Source organism: Equus przewalskii, chromosome 22 (assembly GCF_037783145.1).
Source record: "Equus przewalskii isolate Varuska chromosome 22, EquPr2, whole genome shotgun sequence".
In the NCBI taxonomy this organism is placed as follows: Eukaryota; Metazoa; Chordata; class Mammalia; order Perissodactyla; family Equidae; genus Equus; species Equus przewalskii.
In genome coordinates, this window is record NC_091852.1 from 19779756 (window position 1) to 19805532 (window position 25777).

Consider the following 25777-nt stretch of genomic DNA (forward strand, 5'->3'; position numbering starts at 1 on the left):
AAGATAACACCAGAGGAGAAAGCATTCATCACTGCTTTTTCCTAACTTCTTCCCCAACCCCGTCTCCATTCCCTACTGAAAATAACTTTTACTTATACTATTGCAGAGGCAGCTGATTCAAAGGGAAAACGAGAATCTGGTGTCAGTCTGTCTCAAGTTGTCTCAAGTTGTCAGTCTGTCTCAAGCACACACGTCCGTAACTCTGCATTAAGCAGAGAAAGAAAACACAAAGGCATACAGCAGGCGACACAGAGGCACAACGAGATGCCTCCAGCGTAGCAGAGATTCCGAACAGGGTTCAAGACAGTTCTCCCTACTCGCGGCTTAACCTGAAACCCAAGTGACTCTAGGGAGCAGAGAAAAGGATCCAGGAGCCCTGGAGGCCACGAGCCACCATCCCCCTCCGGTGAAACCTACCCCCTGCCCTCAGCCCCACCTCCGGGTAGAATCCCAGCTACCCAGAGCACCTCAGGGAAGGCCACCATGCGCTCCCACCCTCACTCCTCGCGACCCTGCTCCCAAAGGAGCGGACTCAAGAGGGAACTTACTCGGAGCCAACCTGACAGCTCCCGCCGGGGTGGAAACCCGCGATCTCCTCCCACCGGCATCTCGGGCGCGGGTCCGGTGTGGGCGCGCGGGTCCGGCGCCCTGCTCCTCTTCCTTCCTCCTCCTCCGCGAGGCTGGTCAGTCCTCGGACCTGCCGCCAGGTCTGCGGGAGCGCCGGCCCGCGGGGACCCACCCCTTTGTCCCTCCTCCCGCGGCGCCGGCGTGGGCCCGCCCCCCGCCGGCCACAGCGCCTCTCCGCGGGCCGCGGCCCGGGAAACTCTCAAATGGGCCGCTACCACCCCCGCGCCGCCCGGGAGGAGGGCCCGCCAGCGCCGCGCCCCCGCCGCCCCCGGGTCCCGCGCGACTTCCGGCCAGGGGCGGCGGGGGCGCGGCGGCTGCAGAGGGACCCCGAGGCCCCAGCATCCCGCGGCCTCCACGCCTGAGCCCGCCCCCCCCCCCCCGGCCGGCCCAATGGTTCGCTCCGCGACGCGCGCTGGGGCCAGCAGGTCCGGCTCCGAGCGCGCGCCCGGGACAGCGCCACGAGTTGCAAGTGCGGACGCGAGCCTGCGGGTCCGCGGCTTCTTCCCGTGAGGTCGCGTGCGCATCCAATGGGAGGATGCGAACACTTTTTGTACCAGCACTTTTTGGAGAGATTTGCAGAGCCTCTTGTCTGCAAAGGGGAAACCTCAAAGTTTTCTGCCCTGCCTGGAAGCCTGCCCGGCCAGCCAACACGTACACGGCACTGTACCCCACATTTCTCTGTGCCAGATAAAGAAAAGCTTCCTTATTTTAGAGCATGTAAATTATTTGGAGAATCAAAACAAGTACACTGATTGAAAATATAACGTTGGGTGTGAAATGTAAGGAAACCGCGTTGTAAGAGACAAGTGCGGTGCACCCTGCTCTTCCCTTAACTGGAAAAGCAAAACGGCCTAGGCTCACAAGTTGAAGGGAAAAGGTGAAGAGGTCTGGTCCGAGCCGCTGACAAGATACAGATGCCGGGCTCTCTGCCTGAAAAGTTGCTTCACTTCCTGCCTAATCAAAACAAGTTTGGCAGTTTATGTGGAAAAACAAGTCCAGCAGATGCCTCTCTGAAAGTGTTAGGCTTCTGGTCTCCTTTGCAGTAGCTAAGTGCACGCCTCTGAATAAAAAGGGCTGTGCCTAACATTTCCCACTTCCCTCAAGTCTCCAGACTTAGGTGTTTCGGTTGTATTCCTGGTGCAAGGTGTTACTCGCCTGACGTAAGCACTGATTTTGTTTCCCAGGTTAGGTGGTGTTGCCTAATAATAACAATGACAGCATCTGTGAACTGAGCTTCGCCCAGTAAGCATTTAAAAAGGAAGGAACCCAGAATGTAGCAATGCTAAGTGATCTCCTTTTTCTCTCTAGAGTTTCCGCTGTCCAACATGATAACCACTTGCTACATGCAGGTACTTAATACATTTAAATTTAAATCAAAATTAAAGGAAGAGAAAAATTCAGTCCCATTTCTAGTGCTCGGTCAGTAGCTACATGTGGATAATAGCTACCTTTTGGACAGCGTTGCTATAAAATATTTCCATCATCGCAGAAAGTTCTGTTGGACTACACTGCTCCAAATGAGGAAATACTTACATAGTAGAAATCCTATCCTTCTAGCACAATGCCTGACATATAGTAACACTCAATAAATAGTTGTTGAAAAACGTGATACACTAGCATTGCTGGTGGCAGTATAAATCAATACAACTCTTTGGAGAAGCAATTTATAGTACATCTTTTTCACAAGAGGGGTTGCACATTGGGACCCACCCCTAGAATTTGTTTCTCCAAAGAACTTCCATCCAACAAGTAATTACTGAACACCTTCTGTCAAGCCAGAACCCTCTGATAAAAGGCTTAGGCTCTCCCCTCAGGGAGCTCAGTCTATTGCTGTAGACAATCAGGAAATAATAAGAAACTGTGTAAGTGCTGAGACTGCTGGCAGGCTCAGGGTAGTCTAGGGCTTTCAGGAGGGGTTTCTCACCCACACTAGGGGATTGGGGTTCAGAGAAGGCTTTCTAGAGATAGGGTTGCTTACGCATTCTAAAGGACAGGCAGGAAGGAGTTTGTGAGACAGAAAGAGGTGGAAAAGCTTTCCAGGTGAAGAGAATAAATAGCAAGTGGCAAAACAAGGAATAAAGGGACAGTAGGCTTGCTGTTGAGGTGCCAGGAGGTGAGGCTGCCCAGGCAAGCAGGGGCTGTGCTCGGCTGTGAACACAGTGGAGGTGGGATTAGATTGGCCTTAGATCACTCCGTTGGCCTCTTGGAAGACAGATTTGGCAGGTGGAGGTTGGGGGGAGGAGTGTCCGTAAGAATGACAAGACCAGCAAAAGATGCATTTTTGTAGGCATGCTGGTGAGAGATGATGTGGCTATGAAGTCAGGCAGTGTCAGAAAAAAAGAGACAATTCAAAAGAAATTAAGGAAGTGTAACCAGCAGGCTGGATGACTGCTCGATTAGGTAGAGGAAAGGAAGAGGGAAGTGAGTCTAAGGTGACTCTAGGTTTCTGGCTTACTTAACTAAGTAGCTGACAGTGCTGGTTACCAAAACAGAGAACACAGGCGTGGGAGCACATCTTGGGAGGGGTTTGGGGGAGGATGGTGAATTTAGTTACGGACTGATTGGGTTTAAGGACTCTGTGAAGTCCAGATGGAGATGTCCCTATGTCTACTCTGTGCTAGGCATTGAGGAGTATTTGGGCTGAGCGATGGAGGATGGAGGAAGAGATGCGGGAATCATCAATGTCTCAAGAAAGTTGAAGTCATGGGAGAGGATGAGACGGTACAGACACAAAGCAGACTGAGGCAAGAGAGGATTAGGGATAGGACCCATCCCTGGGAATGCCAGTATAGAGGGGGCAAGCTTGAGAGCCCACATCAGAGACAACAGAGGAACTGCCAGAAGGAAGAAAAAACCCTCTGGAGAAGAGCGTCCAAAAAGTGAAGGGAAGAATGAATTTCAAGAAGGGGAGAGAAGCCAATAACACGCAGCGTGGAGGCCAATTACAGTGAGAAGGGAAAATGCTCTTCGAGAAGAACACCGCTGCTTATCTTGGCCAGAGCTGTCGCAACAGAAAGATGGGACAGAGGTTAGATTACAGTGGGTGACCCGGAGGCGAGGCAGCACTTTGTTGCATGCCTCTTTATAATAACGCAAGATAGAAACCGTCAATGTGCAATGAGGGAGGGCTATTAAGTTACAGCGGTTAAATCAACTGAATGGGCACAGCAAGGCATCACTTAAAATTATAATAAGGAAGTCTATATAGCAACAAGGAGAATAATATGACCAACGAAAAAGTACACAAATCTTACCTATTATGATGACAATGAAGAAATTATGAAAAATATATGAAAGAATTGGAAAGCATATGGGCACATGATTTGATGAAAGGATAGGATTGTGTGTATTTTTTTTTAATTGTAGTTATTGTTTGTGCAATGGACAGTTTTTCAACACTTTTCAGTATATATGACAATGTATAAGGTCTTTGAAACAAGTTGGTCAGAAGACCTCAAAGAAATATGATAAACTAAACACTTATAATCAGATTTCCTTAAGAATGTTAAGATTAGGGGACATGTATATATATATATACACACACACATATACGTATACACATATATACACATATACATACACACAATTGTGTATATATACATATATATTTGCAATATGGTTATGAAGTGTTGCTAAATGGGAGCAACAGAATTTGACATTGAAAAGTTTACGGGTTAACTTGACACTGAATGGCGGACTGCAATCATAAAGACACTCCTTCAACAAATATTTCTTGAATGCCTACCACGTACCCTGGGGCAGGTACAGAGAAGTTGAAGGCAGTATGTAATGGGGGCCTTGCTCACAGTGTGATGAAGACAAAGGCACATAAACAAATAATAACAAGGCACGAGAACTGTTCAGGTTCAGGTATGCCTTAGGTGCTCAGGCAGCAGTTAAAGCGGCCCGAGGGAGGGGCACTTTTCCGGAGAAAGGCCTGGCATTCCCTCCCCTTCCCAGTAGCCGCCTCTTCTCTCCTGGCCTCTCCCACCCCTCTTGGTTCAAACACCATATCAATAACCACGCGTGTTCACTTAAAGGACTCCTTCCCCAAGCAGCCCCCACAAGGTCCTAAAATAACATGCAGGAGAGAGGCCTCGAAAGTTCTGCTCTGCCCCTCACGCCTTCACGTTTAGTTATTTAACATTACTCTTGCTCACTGTGAAAGTCTGTCAAAGTATTCTTGTGGTGGGGAGGGTGTGAGGGGGCATGACTAGCTACCTAGCTTCCCAATCCTGTTTCTAAGTTAAAGGACTGCCTAACTTGTATATGGAACTGCTTCTAACACCACATATTCCCACAGGACCCCCAAGCCCCATAGAGAAATAGACTTCTGATTGAGACACTCCTCATTCAAAGCTGCAATGGTTCTATAAATACGATACTACAATGGAGCAAAGTTGACTTTAAGTATAATAGTCAAAGATTTATAAAGATTGCAGAGCCAGAGAATTATTTTCAAACTATCCTTTAGCACTTAGAATCACACAGACTAAAAGATGAATGCATTATAAACCGCTAGAAAAACTCTCAGGTCCACTTCCATCTTTTGGGCAACTAAAGATTCTTGCTTTACCTTTGAACATGCTATGTCTCTAGTTCACTGATAAGCAATTTGCAGACCGCCAGTCTTCAGAATTGTTTCCATAGTTTAATATTATGTGGAAAGGCAAACTATTATTCCTCTAATTTGACGCTTTTCAAATATGTCCAGATATCTACATTTTAGTGTCTCAAAGCGCAGTGCCAACTTTCACATAGCCATTCTTCGATTCAGTAAAGTAGGTGACTTAAGGTAACGCTACTTACATTGTTCCATAGTTAACACAAACTATTTTCAGGTTTGTTAATTTTTTAGACCAGCAAGTTTTGCAAAAATAAGATGCTCATTATAAAGCATGCAAAGCAGTGCAGAAAAGCACAAAGAAATTTAAAAATCAACTAAAATCGTAACAACCATCTTCGACATTAGGTGAACATTCCAGACATATACATAGATACAGATAGAAGGCTAGATGATGACTACTCCAGAGACAGAATCATTTTAACAAAAATGAGACCCTACTACAGTGCTATTTTAATTTGAAAGTAGTGAATCAAATTCTATTTGCTATTGACAGAAAAAAAGAAACTCGAATGAAACATTAAAAAATTCATGAACATAAGATAAATATTTCTTCAATATATTAGGCCCCAAAAGATCATCTGAAGAGGAAAGAAAGATTAATTTCCCCTCAAAAATCTTCAATAGTGAGTTCCCAAAGACACTTCTTAAGAAAAACCTATTATGAGGGGCCAGCCCAGTGGCGCAGCAGTTAAGTGCACACTTTCTGCTTCTGGGTGGCCCAGGGTTCGCTGGTTCAGATCCCAGGTGCGGACATGGTGCCACCTGGCACACCATGCTGTGGCAGGCGTCCCACGTATAAAGTAGAGGAAGATGGACACGGATGTTAGCTCAGGGCCAGTCTTCCTTAGCAAAAACAGGAGGACTGGCAATAGTTAGCTCAGGGCTAATCTTCCTCAAAAAAAAAAAAACGAAAAACCTATTATGAAAAACATTGAGTCATTTTTTAATTTAGAAAAAATTATATGTTTTGATTTCAGAAAGTTTCTTTTCTCCCCAGGACCTGCCTCTTCGCCATCTCCCCTCCCCGATCCAGCCTGGCCCACCCCCTGCCCCGAATCCGTTCTCCCCAGCAGACAGAGTGATCTTTTCACAAAGCAAATCAGATCTTGTCACTCCTGTGCGTTTAAACCCTCAAAAGGTCACCAGTCCAAACTCGTTGCCATGGCCTCTGCTATGGGCTGAATGTTTGTGTCCCACTCTGCGCCCTAAGAAGGTTGAAGCCCTAACCCCCAATGTGGTCGTATTTGGAGGTGGGGCCTTCCGGAGTTAGAGTTTAATTAGGTCATGAGGGTGGGACCCTCATAATGGGATCTGTGGCCATATAAGAGGGAGAGACAGAGCTCTCTCCATGCTCATGCTCCTAGGAAAGGCCACGTGAGGACCCAGGGAGCAGGCAGCTGTCCACAGCCAAGAAGAGGGCCCTCACCAAGAACCAGATCTCTCAGCACCTTGACCTTGGACTTGTTAGCCTCCAGAATGAGGAGAAATAAGCACCTGTGGTTTAAGGCCCCAGTCTGTGCTATCCCGTTGTAGCAGCTGAGCTGACTAAGGCAGCCCCCAAGTCCCACATGAGCTGACACTGCTGCCTTCTCCAGGCTCAGCTCATCCTGCACTCTCCCCAGCTCACTTCCTGGAGCCACACCAGCCTCTCTCAGTTCCTCTTGAGACTCTGCCAAGCTCATTTCTGCCCCAGAGCCTTTGTTCAAGCTTCTCTGCTTGGACCACAGAGCCAGCTCCTGCTCAGCTCTCACTTTCTATCTAAAGTAGGAAGCATCCGTTGAGGTGGCTACCAGGAAGCGAGGACCTCAGGAGAGGGCCAAGTTTAAGTTAAAGCAAAGAGCCGGAGTCCAGCTGTGTGTTTCGGAGAGCACAGTGCAGGGGTATGGAAAGGTGGCGGCAGTCGGTGGTCTGGTCAGGGTTAGGGAAGCCTATGGAGGAACAAAGGCAGGAAGGGAGAGTAGCCTAAGAAAGCAAAGGCGCCTGTTATCCATGCCTCTCTCTTTTTAACCTTATTATTATTATCATTACTATTGGTAATATGTTGGCAGGATGTTGTTATCACTACAATGAAAAGATGTCAGAGGAAGTGCAAAGGTGATGAGAACATCAGTACTCAGACTGACGGGGAGAGAAAGTTCTCAGTTCTCAGTGGATGTTGCCTGTCTATTTGCCCCCCTCTCCCTGGGGATGGCACAAGTCCCAAACCCCAGTATCCTCCCCCTGATGTAAGGGACCAGCAATGTTTCTGGGCATAACTAGTTTAGCTGGCCACAGAGTTGACAAAAGAATTAGCTGTGCAAATCAGAGTCAGCTGTGGGCTGGCTGGATTATGAGTCTGAAGCCCTGGAGGGGGAGTTCTGGTTGGAAAGAGGCAGCTGTGGTCTGGGCTGAACTCATGGTGCCAGGCTGCTTGGGTGCAGGCCCCTGGGAGACTTATGGGCTGGTCTGGGTGTATTCAGGCAGGCAGGCAAGGTCGAGGTGTACTCAGCCTGGTCAACACGGGGCTGAGGCAGAGCATACTCCAGCCCGAGGCCTGGAGATCCTGGAAGCACCTTTTGGAGCACAGTCTGGTCTAGACAATCCACACTCTCCTCTCAGGGAAAGATGCCACTTCTTAACCCTCCATTAAAAAACAATAACTAAACAGTCATTGATTTAATGCATATTATGTGCCAAAAATCTTTCAAACACTATTTTAACTCACTTAATGTGAAGCCTCACAGCGCCCCTGCATATTTGGTATTATTGCCCTGCTTTAGAGGTGAGGAAACTTCGATTTAAGGAGGGAAAGCTGCCACAAATAAATGCCACCTGACTCCAGTCGGTGGGTTAGTTACTTAGCGTCCTTGATGCAAATGTGATTCTGGAGTCTGATTGTCAGAGCTCCCTCTCCCTAAATGAGTGCTTTAAGAAAACCACTTTACAGCTCAGCAAAAACAAAGCAAACAACCCGATCGAAAAATGGGGAGAAGGTAGGAACAGATATTTTTCCAAAGAAGATATGCAGATGGCCAACAGACTCATGAAAAGATGTTCAACATCACTATTTATTAGGGAAATGCAAATCAAAACTACAATGAGGTATCACCTTATGTTGGTCAGAATGGTTATTATTACCAAGACAAAAAAACCAACGTTGGAAAGGATGTGGCGAAAAGGGAACCCTCATGCACTGCTGGTGGGAATGCAAACTGGTGCAGCCACTGTGGAAAAAAGTATGGAGATTTCTCAAAATATTAAAAATAGAAATACCAGGGGCTGGCCCCGTGGCCAAGTGGTTAAGTTCGCGCGCTCCGCTGCAGGCGGCCCAGTGTTTCGTCGGTTCGAATCCTGGGCGCGGACATGGCACTGCTCGTCAGACCACGCTGGGGCAGCGTCCCACATGCCACAACTAGAGGAACCCACAACGGAGAATACACAACTATGTACCGGGGGGCTTTGGGGAGAAAAAGGAAAAAATAAAATCTTTAAAAAAAAAAAAAAAAAAAAAAAAAAAATAGAAATACCATACAGGGCCGGCCCCATGGGCGAGTGGTTAAGTTCACATGCTTCGCTTCAGTGGCCCGGGGTTTCACCCGTTGGGATCCTGGGCGCAGACATGGCACCGTTCACCAGACCATGCTGAGGCAGCATCCCACATGCCACAACCAGAGGCACTCACAACTACAATATACACCTATGTACTGGGGGGCTTTGGAGAGAAGATGAAGGAAAAAAAGAAGATTGGCAACAGATGGTTAGCTCAGGTGCCAATCTTAAGAAAAAAAAGAGGGGCCGGCCCGGTGGCGCAGCAGCTAAGTTCGCATGTTCCGCTTCGGCAGCCTGGGGTTTGCCGGTTCAGATGCAGGGTGCAGACATGGCACCACTTGTCAAGCCATGCTGTGGTAGGCGTCCCACATATAAAGTAGAGGAAGATGGGCACGGATGTTAGCTCAGGGCCAGTCTTCCTTAGCAAAGAGAGGAGGATTGGCAGCAGATGTTAGCTCAGGGCTAATCTTCCTCAGAAAAAAAAGAAAAAGAGTTAAATAAAATCTTTAAAAAAAAATGAAAAAAAAGAGAACAGATTAGTAGTTACCAAAGGGGAAGGGGGCTGGGGGTGGGCAAAAGGGTTAAAGGGGCACATATGTATGGTGACAGACAAAAATTAAACTATTGGTGGTGAACACATTGAAGTCTATTCAGAAACTGATAAATAATAATGTACATCCAAAGGGTTATAAACCATTGTGATCTCAATAAAATCATTGAAAAAATATTTTTGCTCCTTTATTGAGATATAATTGACATCTAACATTGTGTAATTTTAAGGTGTGCAACATGATTTGATGTGTATATATGCAAAATTATGACCACCATAAAATTAGTTAACCAGCAAAAATAACCCCCCACTTTAATAAGCTAAAACATTGCACTAAGTAAAAAGGCCCTCATCTCATGGGCAAGGGAGGGAATCTGAGGTCTGAGAGGCCCAGGGGACTGTCGGCATGAGATACACGAGTCCTCCAGGGAAACCAGAGGGGCCTCTGGCAACAACTGAATAACTTAAAAAAAGCCATCACCCAGGGGCTGGCCCCGTGGCCGAGTGGTTAAGTTCGCGCGCTCCGCTGCAGGCGGCCCAGTGTTTCGTTGGTTCGAATCCTGGGCGCGGACATGGCACTGCTCATCAGACCACGCTGAGGCAGTGTCCCACATGCCACAACTAGAAGGACCCACAACAAAGAATATACAACTATGTACCGGGGGGCTTTGGGGAGAAAAAGGGAAAAAATTAAAAAAATCTTTAAAAAAAAAAAAAAGCCATCACCCAAATCCTCTAGGCCTAAGAATTCAGTATCCTTGATCAACACGGACTGAAGTTGTTGAAGTCTCCTAGATTTTCCAAGAATTCTCAGACCTGAAAGGGACCTTAGCAAACTGCCCAGACAGTTTTCCAGGGCAGCCCTGTACACCAGGGCAGGCCTCTTAAATAAAACAAAGGAAGCTGGGCCTGGAAAAGACACTTCCAGGAGGCGTTCAATAAAAGCCGAAAACGTGGCTCGTAACATTTATGCTTCCATAAGGATGGCGTCCTAAACTTGCCTGATGGCAAGAATCACCTGAGGCCCTCCTGGGAGGTTTGGAGATTCGCATCCAGTGGGGCTGAGAAGGGGCCTGAGGAACTGGGATTTTTAGCCTCTACTCCCAGGTGAGTCTCATCATTGGGGAGGTTTAGGAAATTCTGCTAAAGGGATGCTGTTAGAATTCTCTGACACAAGACAGGAAGATTACCATTGCGAAGGCATGTAAAACATTTGGAAGGTCAGAAAATAATTCTCTATTTGCAAAATGTTGTCTTTGGTTTACAAAGGAAAGAGTCTGGTCCTATAATTCTTGTGTTATGTTTATATACACGCATTTGGATTTCAATTATTTTTATGTAAACGATACTTGTTTATTAGCTGGATGAGCACCCTTCCAGGTACCTCTATGCACAGGTAAGCGTGTAGCTATCGTATACGACTTTATACACCTGGGGCTACACTAGACATGCTCTTCCACTAGCTGTTAGTCTACATAAAAATATTGCTTGACTATTTTTTCATGTTAACACAGATTATCATCATTTTCTAGTTGCATACTAATCCATTTGTATGAATATACTATAATTTGCATATTTACAGTTCTTTTAAAAACTGGTATAGCGGCCAGCTGATGGTATAATAGTTAAGTTTTTGTGCTCTGCTTCCACAGCCTGGGTTTGGCTGGTTCGGATCCTTGGGTGTGAACCTGCACACCACTTATCAAGCCATGCTGTGGCAGGCATCCCTCATATAAAGTAGAGGAAGGTGGGCACAGATGTTAGTCCAGGGCCACTCTTCCTCAGGGGAAAAAAAAAAAGAGGAGGATTGGCAGAGGATGTTAGCTCAAGGCTAATCTTCCTCCATAAAAAAAAAAAAAAAAACACTGGTAGAGAGGACAAGGAAAAAAACCAGATGGATGAAACGTCTAAGCAATATTTCACACAGATAACGAGAAATCAAGTAGCTTGTAAGACTCAGGCAGAATTCATAAGATGTGTATAGTGTAGACAGTAAGTTAGTAACCTGTAAGATGTGGTAAAGATAAACAGAATAAAGGGAGTGTTTGTGTGTTAAATTTAGATGGAAAGAATGAAACAAATGAGAGTGTTAGTTATAAATAGAATGGGATGGAAAGACAAAGTACATATTAAATAGTAATAATATTTAATAAAATATTAATAAATTTAATAAATATCTAATTTATAATTGTATTTATTTAGATATATTTTATAACTTACAATTTATATTACCAGTAATAAATATTTCCTATTTAATAAAATATTAATAATATATAATAAAGCCCAGCTCATGTTACTTCCAGATTGACAGCTAGGTCATCCCTAAATTGGTCACCCACTGGTGACACCCATTATGTCTAGTTCTGGCCCCATGTACACTCTGCCGGGAAATACAGATACACACAGGTGGCTGATAAGCTACAGCTGTTGTCCAGGCTACTTGCCCTGCATCCCTCCCATGGAGCAAGCATGTGCTGGCTTCAGACAGCTTCCATCTGCTGAGACCCCTGGTTCAACCTCAACTCTGGTCTTTGTGACCACACATCTGCTGACATGGCAGAGAGACAGGACAAACATTGGAAGTGCAGGCTCCCAGAAGTGTGGACCTCTCACCCTATTTGTATCCTAATCTAATTATTTTAACGTGTTCTAATCTCCTTCCCTTGCTTCTTGCTGTGTGTTTTCAAGTTGAATAAATCGAATACATCGTGTGACTGGAACACCTGATTTTGGTCTTTGAGCTTTGTGTCTCATGATCTCTGGGGGAGCTTGCCTGGCAGCGTCTCGGAGGCTAAGACTGCACCAAGCTAATTTCCAACACTCCTAGAGCAATGGAGAGAAGCAAGCAGCATGGGGAGCTATAATAACTAAAATTAGGTTTATAGAAGCTACATCAAATTCTTTGCTACTCTGTGCCAAGAGGGTGAGGTTAGCACAAGAGTGAAATCTTTAATTCAATTTCAGGAATACATGTGGCTTTCAGCTTTTCCCACCTCCAAAATTATTACCTAAGTTTTTAACAAATCAATCAAGATTATTTCCGAGATTCAGAGCTCTCTGAGATTTACATTCTGTACACTAAATTCACAAATAAAGTGTTTTTCTATTATTTTTTCAGGAGCAGTTGTAGCTATTATTCCCAATGACACTTTATTTTTTACCCATCTTCTCTCTCCCTGATTGAGTTCTGCCTCTGCTGGAACCATCCTCCAGTTACGAAAGTATTTTGATTCTTCTTCTAAGTCTTCGGAAAGCATCCCCCTTTCTTGTCATATTTTTTATGCTGAGCGAAAGCTATTAGAAGAGACAGATTTAACTTTAACATTATCACGAAGCCTCTTTCAAAGTGTTGACAGAACTAATTACTCTAGTAACCAGACTTAAGATCCTAACTAAAAATAATTATACATATATTTTTTGAATATCAATAACTATTTCAAATATAAATATCAAATATTAATAATTATAATGAATAACTGTGTATATTTTTTCAATATAATTATACTTATATAAATATAAGTATATATATTTATATATTAATTATATATATCAAATATATATTATATATTTAAAAATTGATATATATAAATATCAATATAATTATAATTGTGTGGGAGATATCCCGTCCAATCTCGCTAAACAACCAGATTACCTTTAAATGAATCAAAATTTTGGCTGCACTGAAAACTGCTGTCGCCACCCACTCAATTGATGAAATTGTGATGAAGTACCAAAATCAGGCTCCAATGATGACACCCCTCCCACCAGAAGCTAGTTGCAAATTCTTTATCTCAATTTTATCAGGTTAATGGGAATCATAAAGTAAGCTGCCTCTAGGATTCCCCACATAATCACAGCACCAGGGACCAATACAGGCAGCACACAGAGCACCGTAACTGCTGATTGCAAATTAGTCTGCAACTCCCAGCCAGGGAGAGCCCCTATCCATGTAAATTTCCTTATCCATGTGCAGCGCCCAGCCCATAGGGAACCTGCAACCAGTTACTGGATCCATAATGGGCTAGAATAGGTGGAGGAGAAAGTGTTGGAGAGAAGGGCAAGTGGTGGTGAGGAAAAGGAATAATAAACACAGAGAATCCTTTTAAGAAATTAAGCCGTAATAAGTATGAGAGAGAGAGAGGGCTGTGAATTTGCAAGCTCCTACTCATCTTTTAATTCTTAGCTCCTGAATTCTCTTAAACATGCAAAGAGTATAATTAACTTTATATTTCAGATCCAAGGTTGAGTATTACCCATCTCTGTGCTATACTTAAAATGTCCAGACACCTCAGATTTCCAGGGATAGGCCAGATAGCCACCACTGCCTTGTTTTTCTTGAGTAAACCATACACTCTAATTTTTGTTTGGAAAACACGTTAGACTATCACTAAAACATTTGAAAACAAGCATAAACCCCTTGTATTTTTCTTTTTCTTCTACTTAAATAGTATAGCAATTTCTCATGATGAAAATTTGCTTGAATTGCTAAAATGACAGTCTTTGTAGATCGGGATTTGGAGCAATGCGCTCTCATTTTAAATACTTACAGAGGAAAAGATGGAATTATTGCATGGGTACTGATTTGTCTGAAATCTTTATGGCTAGACAATGAAGTTACGTGAATCCCTGAATGCTGAAATAATTCCAAGTAAATGTACTTATAATACAAGTGTAAGGGCTAACACAGTGTTTACAAATGTTTAGACTGGTTTGAGAAGGAAATTAAGAAAGGACATCTATATTCAGATAACCTGTGTATTTACAGATATTTAACATTTTGATAGCAAAAAAAAGCACATCTTCTTCAAAAATATAGCCGATTCTTTCATGAAAAAATGTTTTATATATTCTAATAACTTCCCAACAGTTTCCTTAAACAGATACGACAGAAAACTGAAATACAAGAGTATCTTATCCAGAAACTAACAGGCTAGGAGTTTGGTACCCTGATATCCACACCACTGCTTCTCCCAGTGAGCCATCAGGAAACATGGCGGAAACAAAGAAAACACTAGAAGCCAGTAACGCAGTGAGTGAAAGAGCGCAATTATGAATCAGATAGACCTGGGTTTCAACAAGCCCGAATTCTGCTACTTTTTAGGTCTAACCTACGACATTGCCTCTCTTTAACTTTCTGACCTATAAAAATGACAAGTTTGCATAGTTCGACCTAATGGCCGTGTGACTTGGGCAGCTTATCTTTGTCCTCTAAGCTACTGTTTCTTCAACTGTAAAATGGTGTCATTTGTGTACCCTCAGAGTTGTATTGTGTACCCTCAGAATCCATATGTTGAAGCCCTAACCCTCATTACCTAAGAATATGGCCTTATTTGGAGCTAGGGTCTTTACAGAGGTAATCAAGTTAAAGTGAGGTCTTTAGGGTGGGCGCCAATCCAGTATGACTAGAGTCTGTAAAAAGGGGAAATTGGACATGGAAACAGACACATAGAAGGAAGGTGGCCATCTACAAGTTAAGGAGGGGGGCCTGGAACAGAGCCTTCCCTCACAGCCCTCAGAAGGAGCCAACCCTGCCGACACCTTGATGTCAGACTTGTGGCCTCCAGAACCCTGAGACAATAAACTTCTATCATTTAATCCACCTAGTTTGTGGTACTTTGTCACTGCAGCCCTGGGAAACGCATACAAATCAGGATTATCCTTGGACCCACGCCTCACCGGGTGGGTATGAGAATTAAATGAAGACAATGCAGCTAAAGCGTTTTGCACAGTACCAACTACACGACAATAAGCACCCAAAGAAACAGAAGGCTTTCACCCTTATTACTCTAGGTTGATGCTTCACTTCACGTCGGAATTACAACGGAATTCTCACCACAAACACCACAAGCTTTCCTGCAGCCTAGTGCAGCATCTCCTGGCCCTTTGAGGTACAGTCTCTGCTCCCTGGGTTTCCTTTCCCCCTTCGCACACCCGGCCAACAAATTTTCCTCCTCAGGTTGCTCTCAAACATCACCTCCCCCAGGAGGCCTCCCCTCGCTCAGTCACTGCCTCAGGCCTTCTGCTCACACCCACTGTAAGGGGTGAGAGCAGTGCTTTGCATACAGCAGTGGGATCACTGATTCCAAATTCCCAAGGCCCCCAGGGAGGAGCCTTTACCTTCCTCTAAATGTCCCTCAGGCAGTGCTGTGGGAGACGCTCATCAAATGTTTGAGGGAGGACTCCCTTCACCACAGGTAGAGAAACTGGCCACACAAGCCCAAACTCTAAAGCAGCTGTCAAAAATGCTTTCCAGCTTAGTGGTTCTCCAAGTGTGGTAAGGGAAAGCAGCCTGACTGGGAACTTGTGAGAAATGCAAGTTTCTGGGCCTCCCTCCAGACTGGCTGAAGCAGACACTCTGGGGGTGGGACCCGGGAATCTGTGTTTTCCAAACCCTCCAGGTGATTCTGATGCGGCTAACGTTTGAGAACGACTCCTCTGCGTCTACCCAATTCAATATGAGGAGGCGTGGTTGCTGGTGTGAGAGCCCCTAGTATTCCTACAGACTGAGGGGCCCCGAAGGGCGAGGGGACTGTGGAGGGGCTCTGTGGAGCTTGGAAGTACAAGTTTTAAGTTTTCACATTCAACTCACTTTTCTAAGCCCATACTATGCGGTGAGTCAGTGATAACTCTAAGGACTCTGAATTGCCCAGCAATGAGAATCCACGTCTAGGAAGTGAGGCTCTGCCCAGACTCTTAGCAGCCTTCCTGCAAGAGGCAAGGATGATTTTGCCACATCAGAAAAGTGATCATCGAAGCCCCTCAAAGTAGCAAGAAACAAGCGTCACGCAAATAGTGCTCTCCAGAGACTCCAAGACCGTAACAGAGGCAGAACTGGTAGAAGCGGATGATCCGAAACCTCAGGTCAAGGGCAGGCCCTACAGCCACGCTCCTCCACTCATGCCAGACGTTGCTAATGGATCACAACATCCTTGCTCAAACAAACTGGGATGGCACCTACGAATGCTTAACTCCAGGCAGCCACTATCAATCGATCAGAACTGGCCCTTGAAAAGAGCCTGTTTACTATCCGAAGGTAGAAGTTAAGACTTCAAGCTCCATAGAGTTCGTTTAGAAGCCAGCTGTGATGAGAGGAATCTCACTGAACTTGGGAGTCAGGGGCTGTGCAATCTTAGGGAAATTATTTAAAATCCTTGAATCTTGGGGGCTGGCCCCATGGCCGAGTGGTTAAGTTCGTGCGCTCCACTTCAGCGGCCTGAGGTTTCGCTGGTTCGGATCCTGGGCGCGGACACGGCGCCGCTTGTCAGGCCAGGCTGAGGTGGCATCCCGCATGCCACAACTAGAAGGACCCACAACTAAAAATACACAACTGTGTACCAGGGGACTATGGGGAGAAAAAGGAAAAATAAAAAATCTTTAAAATAGTTGATTCTCAGTTGCCTTATTTGCAGAAGGGGTCTTGTAACCCCTTTCTCTCAGGGTTTTCTGGGGATAAACAACCTGGGCGGAAGCTCCTTGCCCAGTCCCTGGCAAATAAAAGGATCTTCATAGACGTTCACTGGATCTGAAATGAGGGTGATGTGGGATGCTCTGGGAAAAATCCTCACCCCCCAAGCTCTCCGGAGGCTAATTCATCTCAGAAAGCCCAGCTTAAGTGTCTATACACGAAAGAGCTTGGAGTAAGGCATGGACTTGGGGAAACGAACTGATGTCGAGGGGCACAGGAATCAGAACCCGGGAGGTATTTATCAGGAGGGGCTTGCCTGAGTGGGAAAGTGCCTTCTCTTCAACAGACAATGCCAGTTCCGATCCCGCTTTCCATACTCCATGCTGTCCCACCAACTCATTTGACTAAATCAGCAGATCCTACCTAGAAATCTAGTTTCAGAAAAACCACTTCTGGAGCCTGAGCAAGCATCTGTCTTCCTAGGTTTCGAACCTTTAAAGCTCCATAGAGAACATCTCTGAAAAACCAAAGCCACTTCCAACCCTGTCAGTTCAGTGGAAACTGAGTCTTCCCCACTCAAGCCTCCCATTTGGATAACTAAACTCCAAGAAAGGCCTTGGCCTGTGCCCAGTGCTTCTGTACGCTAACTCATTTAGCTTCATGTTCACGCTCCCTTTTTACAGATGAAGGGTCTGAGGCTCAGAGACATTAGGACACTTGCCCAAGATCACACAATTGGAAGGCGGGAGCACTGGGATTTGAACAGCTATCTGCTATTCCAGAATGTGCTATTCACACTCCACTAAACTCCAACTCTGACGCGTAGCGGGAATCCACCCAGCAGGGGATGCGAGCTTACACAGACAGGAATTATGAAACAGGCACATGAAAAAAATTCCAACCCCATTCCGGCCGGCCACGGACCGGCCTATAATCAGGGGTTAAAGTGTAACTAAGAACAAATACGTCCCAGCATCTGTCAAAATAAAATCTAATACCTTGTAAATCTCATTTAATTCGTACTTAAAATTGAATCAGTAAACAGATAATACTCACTCTTAGCTCTTCCACTAAAAGCTTGTATGTACATAATTAATCTTTAGAAGCCAATGTGACTGATGTCTTTTATATTTTCAGCAAAGTGCTTACCACTGTTATACAGTTGTGCTACCTCAAAGATAATGGAAGAAACGTGACCTACCAGAATGACCTACAACCCCACACACCAAAATACCTCGCTAGGCATTTATTCTGAACCAAAGGAGTTGGACTTACTCGCTTTAGCCAGGAAGGCCCCTCAATTAGCATTCACCCAAAGTTATACCTATCAATTCAGACCATAAATGCAGGTAAGATGTTTCTGTTCTTTGGTAAACAGGACATGACAAAGAAATTTTCTTTGATATTAAACAATTTCTCTATCAGCAACATCAAAAATGGTGGCCTTGACTCTAGCATGGGAAATAATTTCCATCAGTAAGTAGGTTGATGAGCGACAAAAACGCAAGTACCTGGTAAGGCAGGCTGTCAGCCGGCACACGTCTGCGTTTCGTGGAGTACTTATGCCAGGAGGTAGAGCTGGGGTGCCAATCCCACTCACAGGGAGAGGATAATAAGGTGGTACTCCGCACCCTGAAAAAGACAGTGTTGTTAAAAATCCAACGTGGTCATTCCCAGCATGGCAACATCTTGGGAAATGCGTTGGAGTTCACCATACTGCACGATTTCCCCATTTACAATATGGCTGTGAGCCTATTCACAGAGTTGTGCAACCATCACCATAGTCCATTTTATGTTTTCATTGCTTCAAAAAAGAAATCCCACGCCCCTTAGACATCACCCCCGACTCCTCCAATTGCCTCCCCTCACCTCACCCTGGCCCTAGGCAACCACCAGTCTAATTTTTGTCTCTATAGATTTACCTATCCTGAAAGATTTCATATGAATGAACTCACACAATACGTGAGCTTTTGTGACAGGCTTCTTTCACTTAGCCTAATGTTTCCAAGTTTCATCCATGTTGTAGCATATGTCAGAACTCCATTCCTTTTGATGGCCAATCACTATTCCATTGTATGGACACTCCATATTGTACTTATCCACTCATCAGCTGATGGACACTTGGGTTGTTTCCACTATTTGGCTATTATGAAAACCCATGTGCAAGTGTTTATGTGGACATAGTTTTCATTTCTCATGGATATATATATATATCTAGGAGAGGAATTGTTGCCCCTAATGTTTTCAGTCTTCAAAAAATGGAGAAAATGAGTAACTATGCAAAGTTTGGCATCATCAGTCCACCTGAGGGTCAGCCTGAAGAAGACATCTTATAAGAATTCACTTTTCAGTTTAAAAAATGCTCAGCAAGTGAGAAAATATTTAGAGAAAACTTTTTTTTAATTGTGGTAAAATATACATAACATAAAATTTACCATTTTATTTATTTTTTTTGAGGAAGATCGGCCCTGAGCTAACTACTGCCAATCTTCCTCTATTTTATGCGTGGGACGCCTACCACAGCATGGCTTTTGCCAAGTGGTGCCATGTCCACACCTGGAATCGGAACCAGTGAACCCCAGGCCGCTGAGAAGAGGAAGGTGCGAACTTAACCGCTGCGCCACCGGGCCGGCCCCAAAATTTACTGTTTTAAAGTATACAGTAGAGAAAAGGTTTTAAACTAAAAGGGAATTCGTTTTTCACAGCATTTATAATACTGGCTTGGCTTTACTTCCGTATGCATGGGTTGCCCATAATTACAAAAGATGGCAGGGGCCAGCCCCGTGGCCAAGTGTTTAGGTTCGCGTGCTCTGCTTCGGCGGCCCAGGGTTTCACCGGTTCGGATCCTGGGCCCAGACATGGCACCACTCCTCAAGCCATGATGAGGCAGCGTCCCACATGCCACAACTAGAAGGACCCACAACTAAAAGAATGCACAGCTGTGTACGGCGGGGCTTTGGGAGAAAGGGGAAAAATATAATCTTTAAAAAAACAGATGGCAAATACTTTTTACCCCTTATCCCAAGAAAATCCAAGGAATATCCCTCTGGACATTTTTAATAATCCTGCATGTGCTTTTCAAACAGCACAAGGAAACAAGCTCAGTTCTGGGCTGGGCCTGGGCCATGGCAGCTTCGCACGGGGCGGTCACAGAGAACACTTGCAGTGGGAGGAAGAATGTGGCTTCTCACCAGTTCTGGACATACTCCTCTGTTTGCTAGACAAAGTGATATTGTGGCATCTGTGCAAAACACTCCCTACACCACGAAAGAAAACTAAAAGATAGCATCAATTTTATTTGTACAGGCAGGGGACACATTTCCCTTCTCCAAGGACCAGCAGGAAATGTAAGTCCTAGCTCAGGCAAGGTCATCTGGACATCCTACAAAGCAAACCACAGGGTGAGAGCCCAGCCTACACATGGTTTCTATTATTACTTCCAGAGAGAAATAAATGGCCAGCAAATCAACGTCGGCTTGGTTATGCTTTTGGCCTTAATATGAAATTTTCCTACAGGTATCAGCTCCAAAGAGAGCGTGTTTCTTTTATTGAAAGAGCTTGCTGTTAATTTACTCACTTTTCTGCATTCCTAAGACATCTTGGTTTTAACTTTCTTTGTAACATTCCCAAGGTTTTTGACACGTATAGGAACCATCAATAACAATCAGCCGTTTCTAAAACATACTATTATTGACTAGGGCTACCTTTAAATTTAGAAAAAGCTTGGCAGAAAGATCTAAATTATATTATTAGTTTTCAATAGTATTGACAGATATGTAACATTATCGTCAGGTAACATGAGTTAGCATTGAAAAACTTTACAAACTTTTAAAAGGAAAATCCGTAGGTGGCTCAGTCATTTTATGTTTGGATGCCAACTCCTTTAAAACTTTTTTTTCTTCATTTGTGGCTATACCGAAACCGAGTAAGCACCGGCAAATATTTGCTGAGTACCTATCATGTGCTGGACAGTGGGGTAAACACGCACATGTATAAATCATCCAATCTGTGCTTCAGTGAACTTGCAACATTCAGTCAATTGCTTTGTAGCTGGTGGTTTGGCCTATCGAGTGACTGTGCAGTCTGCAAAGCAGAAGGCCAAGCACAGCCTCGTCTGCAGACAGCAAGAAAAAGTACGAACAGGAGGAGGGGCTTGGTGGAGAATGAATTCCTTGAGGTTTTGAAATCTGCTTCATAACCTGACTTCCAATTATGTTTTAAAACACAAAAGCAGCTGCTCTTGAAAACTATGCAATAGTATAAGGATGTAGTACTAATCAGAATACTTCTTGAAAAGAATGAAAGAGACAGAATTCTTGGAAGAAATATCAGCCTCACTGTTTAGTCAACAACCCCCATAGAAATCTCAGGTCAGGGGCCGGCCTGGTGGTGCAGTGGTTAAGTGCACACGTTCCACTTCAGTGGCCCGGGGTTGGCTGTTTCAGATCCTGGGTGTGGACAGGGCTCCGCTTGGCACGCCATGCTGTGGTAGGAGTCCCACTTGTAAGGTGGAGGAAGAGGGGCATGGATGTTGGCTCAGGGCCAGGCTTCCTCAGCAAAAAAGAGGAGGATTGGCAGTAGTTAGCTCAGGGCTAATATTCCTTAAATAAATAAATAAATAAATAAATAATAAAATAGAAAAGCTCCAGGTCAAGAGAAACAAGTATGCTGTGATGGAAAGCGCTTCTCCAGATGCTGCTCCTTAAAGTGTGGTTCAGGGACTGAACCATCAGCATCATCTGGACCATCCATGGGGCATCACCTCAACTGACAGCATCACCTGGAGGCTTGTGCAGATTCTCAGGCCCCACCGTACCTAGAGAATTAGAATCTGCATTTTAAGAGTGATTCATATGCATATTAAAGTTTGAGAAATAAGACATCAAGGCGCCTTTGAAAGATTTAGAAGATACCCCGTCCTAGCAGACCCAGAAAGGAGAGTTTACTACAAGCTTAGTGAGGGATATTAGTATGTCCAAAGGAAGACTGTGTCAGGTGACACAGGAGTCAGCAAACAAACAAATGGGCATCACAAAACCGTGTTTTGTCCATGTGTTTTCAAAGAACTCAAAGTATTACAGATATAAGGAAGGTCCTCTTGTCCGGTCAGGCAGGGCTACCTCATCAGGCTTCAGGAAACGTTCTCTTAAAAAAGAAAGGAACATTCCACTTCCCTCATTAAGGATCGTGTTGGAATAAATAACTTGACTTCTGTTTGGATTGACTTGGGGAAATGAGGAGAAGCAGAGATGGTTCTAGTTAGGGTACTTACTTATTCCAATTTCTGGAAAAGGTCATCTCCAAAAAGAAATGAAAAATTTGGCTCTCAATTTACACATCTAAATCATGTGAGCTTGTTTAGGGTGAATCCCTTAATGAATGATCCTGAGTCAGAAACTAAGAACATCCAGTTGCTGTCTGAGGGCCAAGCTCTAGCTCGTGATGACTCAAATGAGGCTGAGTTTCACACTTATAAAATTCGAAGACTGAACTAGAATTAAGGAGTAGTAAATATACAGACCACGTGTTGCAGCTCCCCAAGTCTCCAATTACATGTCCAGAACCAACATCCCTCATCAACTGCGTTATTGCTTTTCTGCTAAGCCCAGACTTGACCCGGGGTTCTCCCTAACGTGACACTCTAAGCAGCACCCCCATCAACTGACTTTGACGTGCCCTATGAGACCTGTTCGCCATCCCTGACAAAAGGCCCTCCCAGCTCTAAACCCTCATCATTCTGGGACAAAGGTCCAGGCTACAGTATGTCCAATCTCTAGCGGCTACTTGAAGAATCTCAGTTTGGTCATTACACTGTTTCCCGCAGCCCTCGCTACACATGAACCCACATGGACTCTCATAGAGTCACCATATGCCCCTTGCCCCCTCCACACATACACACACTTCCTTTTACTTTCAAGAGAATAGTAAAATCATAATAGTAGTAATAGTAACGGTAATAATGCTGCCTAAGGATTCCATTGCAAAGCATCCTAAAAATTCCCCAAAGAAATATCTAATTTATTTCTTACAAAAACAACCTTTTACAGATGGGAAGAAAATCTACCTAAATCAAAGGTCTCCAGAGTGACAGTCTTGACATTTTGGGCTGGCTAATTCTTTGTTGTGGGGGGCTGTCCTGTCTGTTGTAGGATGTTGGGCAGCATCCCTACCTCTACCCACTAGATACCAGTAGTAACCTCCAGGTTATAACAACCAAAAATGAGCCCAGGCATTGCCAAATATCCCCTGGGGAGCAAATCCCCCCCACCTCCCACTGAGAACTATGGACCTAAATGATTGTGTTAGTTCTCATAGGGAGTCGGGACTATGGGTGACTTTTCCCCCTTATTCTTCTGTATTTTCTAAATCTTCTCTAATGAACATATATTGTTTCCATAATAAAAATAAACTGGTGACTTTAAATAAACTTTCTACTTTTTAAAAAGAAATATCATTAGCTACACAGATACCTGGAGTTGATCCTTGGGTGAGCGCCAAGGTGTGGCTCATTCAGTTTAAAAATTAAATGCAGTCCCTAAAAATACTGTCTTACCACACCAGCACCATAAATTAAACTTCTCCTCATTGTGCAAAAGATACAGGAGAGAGATTACAGAGAAGTCAGGATGGAGACCTCTAACCATTCAGAAAAGAACGTCGAAACACTTCCTCAACACAGTGAATCACTGAGCCCTAGAAAGTAAAGTATATGAAGTAAAAACTGCTGTTTCAAGAAAAGTATTTACCTGAAACAGTCTTCACATACACTTCAGTCAGAAAAACACTTGCATTGTAGAAAAGAATAAGGCACATTGACTTCATCTTTAAGGATTGCTACATTGATAGATCATGTAAAAAAATTTCAAAATTAGAAAATTAAAATATCTGGATGTAAAAATCATCTGTAGACTTCGTTTTCTTCATCTTCTTGGCTGTTAGACCAGGGATTTTTCTTAGAGTATTATTACCATGCATTTCATGACTGACTGTTAAAAAAATCAGTCTGGGAAGGCCATATCCACCAGGAAGAAAAAAGTTCTCCATGAAGAACTCTACATCTGTCGCCCTTACAACACCCATGACCCTTTCCTCCATCCAGGCCCCAGACCCCCACAAGGCGTCTTCTGGTCTCCTCTGCTTACCCGGGGTGCTGCCAAAGGTTCACATGTCTTCTGCTCTCAGGTAGAAGTTCTCTTTTATTCAGTGGGGTGATGCCAACTGCTGCTTCCAGAATAGCCATGTATTTCTTGTACCTCATCTTGTCTCTCTCACTTCAAGGGCATGCAAATTTCAGTCACTGTTCAGCTGAAGCAACTGAAGTAATCTTTGCAACACTACTAGAAGCTGCTGTGTTTTTAGATGCTCTGTGTACCCCCAGCCAGAGCTGTTAAACAATACGGTGGGGGTAAGTGTGGCTGCGAAGCTGAGGCCGAACCACAAATAAAGAAAGAAAAGGCTCGGTCAGATTTCCCTGCAACGTCAGTATTATATAAGCTAAAGAATTTTGAATAAAGCACTAATGAAAATGATTTGCAGGATGACCGTGGTTGTAAACACAGCAATCTAACGTCCACCACCCAATTAATCCGCACATAAATCTGAGGCCACTAATCCTTCAAGCACTAATGGCGCAGGAGGTGATTTATCTCAAGGTCTGGTAATAATTGGTCCAAAAAGCCAGCATGCCTCTGGAAGAATTAAAATCAGAAGCAGATTTGCTCGTTCTATAGATCTCTCTCTCTAAAAGGCTGTGCTTTGACAAATGATGGAGTGCCAGTTGTCATTTTATAGCAATACATTTCTAAATGCTATAAATTCCTAGCTTGAGTCAATAGCAAAGCAAAGACTAATTAATTGAGGAATAATTCTGGCTTTGGTTTTGTTTTTTTTTAAATATCTTTTTAAATACCTCTAGAACCCCATGGGTGAGCTCTGCTAGCATGAAAATATATTGTTTGGAGATGATCCAAATCTACTCCCTCCTCCTTTTTTATGTTTCCCCTCACCTTTGAGGACCTTTCTTGCCCTCTTTCCACGGGGTAAAGGTGGTTCGTCCATCACCGTGGCCCACCTAATGGGTCACGGTACACAGTCTTCCCTGGGATGAAAATATGACTTTCAGAGAGAAATACCCTCTCTCCAACGGAGCTGCTAACCAGGGCTGACAGAAATTAGGGCTGTTGGCAGTCATGTTCCCCACCCGTGGAGAGGGCTCACCATCAGTAGCTGAGAAAAACAGTACCAATAGAAATGGGATGACATCATTTGAGCTTCTGGATCCAGCTATGCCTAAGGCCACTGTCATCCCAGGAGATCCCCAGTACACTCTTATTACAGCTAATAAATTAACTTTTGTGAAATTTAGTTTTAGTTGAGTTTCTGTCACTGTACTTCAGAGTTCCAGAACTCTGAAGTGGTTCTGATTTATACACCTCCTTGAGGAACTTCTTCAAGCTATTTTCTTTCTGTTCAATGTGTTATAGGAGTTGTGCTGCTTCTTGTCTGAACAAACTCATATATAAAAGGGAAGTAAAGTAGAAAAGGACAAGATTGTGTACTAATTCTAATTAACCTAGATATCCACAGTGAATAAATGTCCCAAACCCTTCCCCATCCCCCCAAATCTTGAACCTTCTTCTGCAGATTCTCTCTCTTTCCTCAATAGCAAGTTTCTTTTCCTTTTTGCTGTTTTGAATAAAGCAAAACGACCTAAATCAGTGGTCTCCAAAGTTGGGTACACACACCAACAATCTTTGGGGTGGAGAAGACAATACTAAACCACCTATTTCCTTTCATTTCCCTCATCCATTAAAAATTTAGTTTGAGTGTTTATGTTTTTAAATATTCATATTTACTTTGAGAACTAAGAGAGCAAATTACATTAAGGTATATCACTTATAAATTAATATACTTATATATATTGTAGGGAGCACTTAAAAATCTGATAGGAGTGTGTGAGCCAAAAGTTTGAAGGTCGGTAACTTAAATAGCCCCTCAACTGCTCCCTAAGCCTCAGTTTCCCCATTTCTCAGATGAGCGG

The 25777-nt window shown here is 44.1% G+C and overlaps 1 protein-coding gene across 19 annotated transcripts in view; it reads right to left on the minus strand.

Moving 5' to 3' along the window:
* TJP2 (tight junction protein 2) overlaps positions 1-25777 on the minus strand; it is a 116062-nt gene that overhangs the window by 68471 nt on the left and 21814 nt on the right. For 11 of the 19 annotated variants that reach the window (XM_070590495.1, XM_070590510.1, XM_070590505.1 and 8 more), the window contains one exon: positions 18249-18369. The exons of 3 other annotated variants lie outside the window; for them this stretch is intronic. Coding sequence is in view for 5 of the 16 variants with exons in the window: in XM_070590490.1 (XP_070446591.1) it covers positions 18249-18369; positions 23880-23995 (237 nt within the window). In the remaining 11 variants the exon portion in view is untranslated. Of the gene's footprint in view, positions 1-548; positions 833-18248; positions 18370-23879; positions 24358-25777 lie in introns of those variants that run through there. 5 more of the 19 variants (XM_070590490.1, XM_070590491.1, XM_070590502.1 and 2 more) reach the window with 5 other exon arrangements.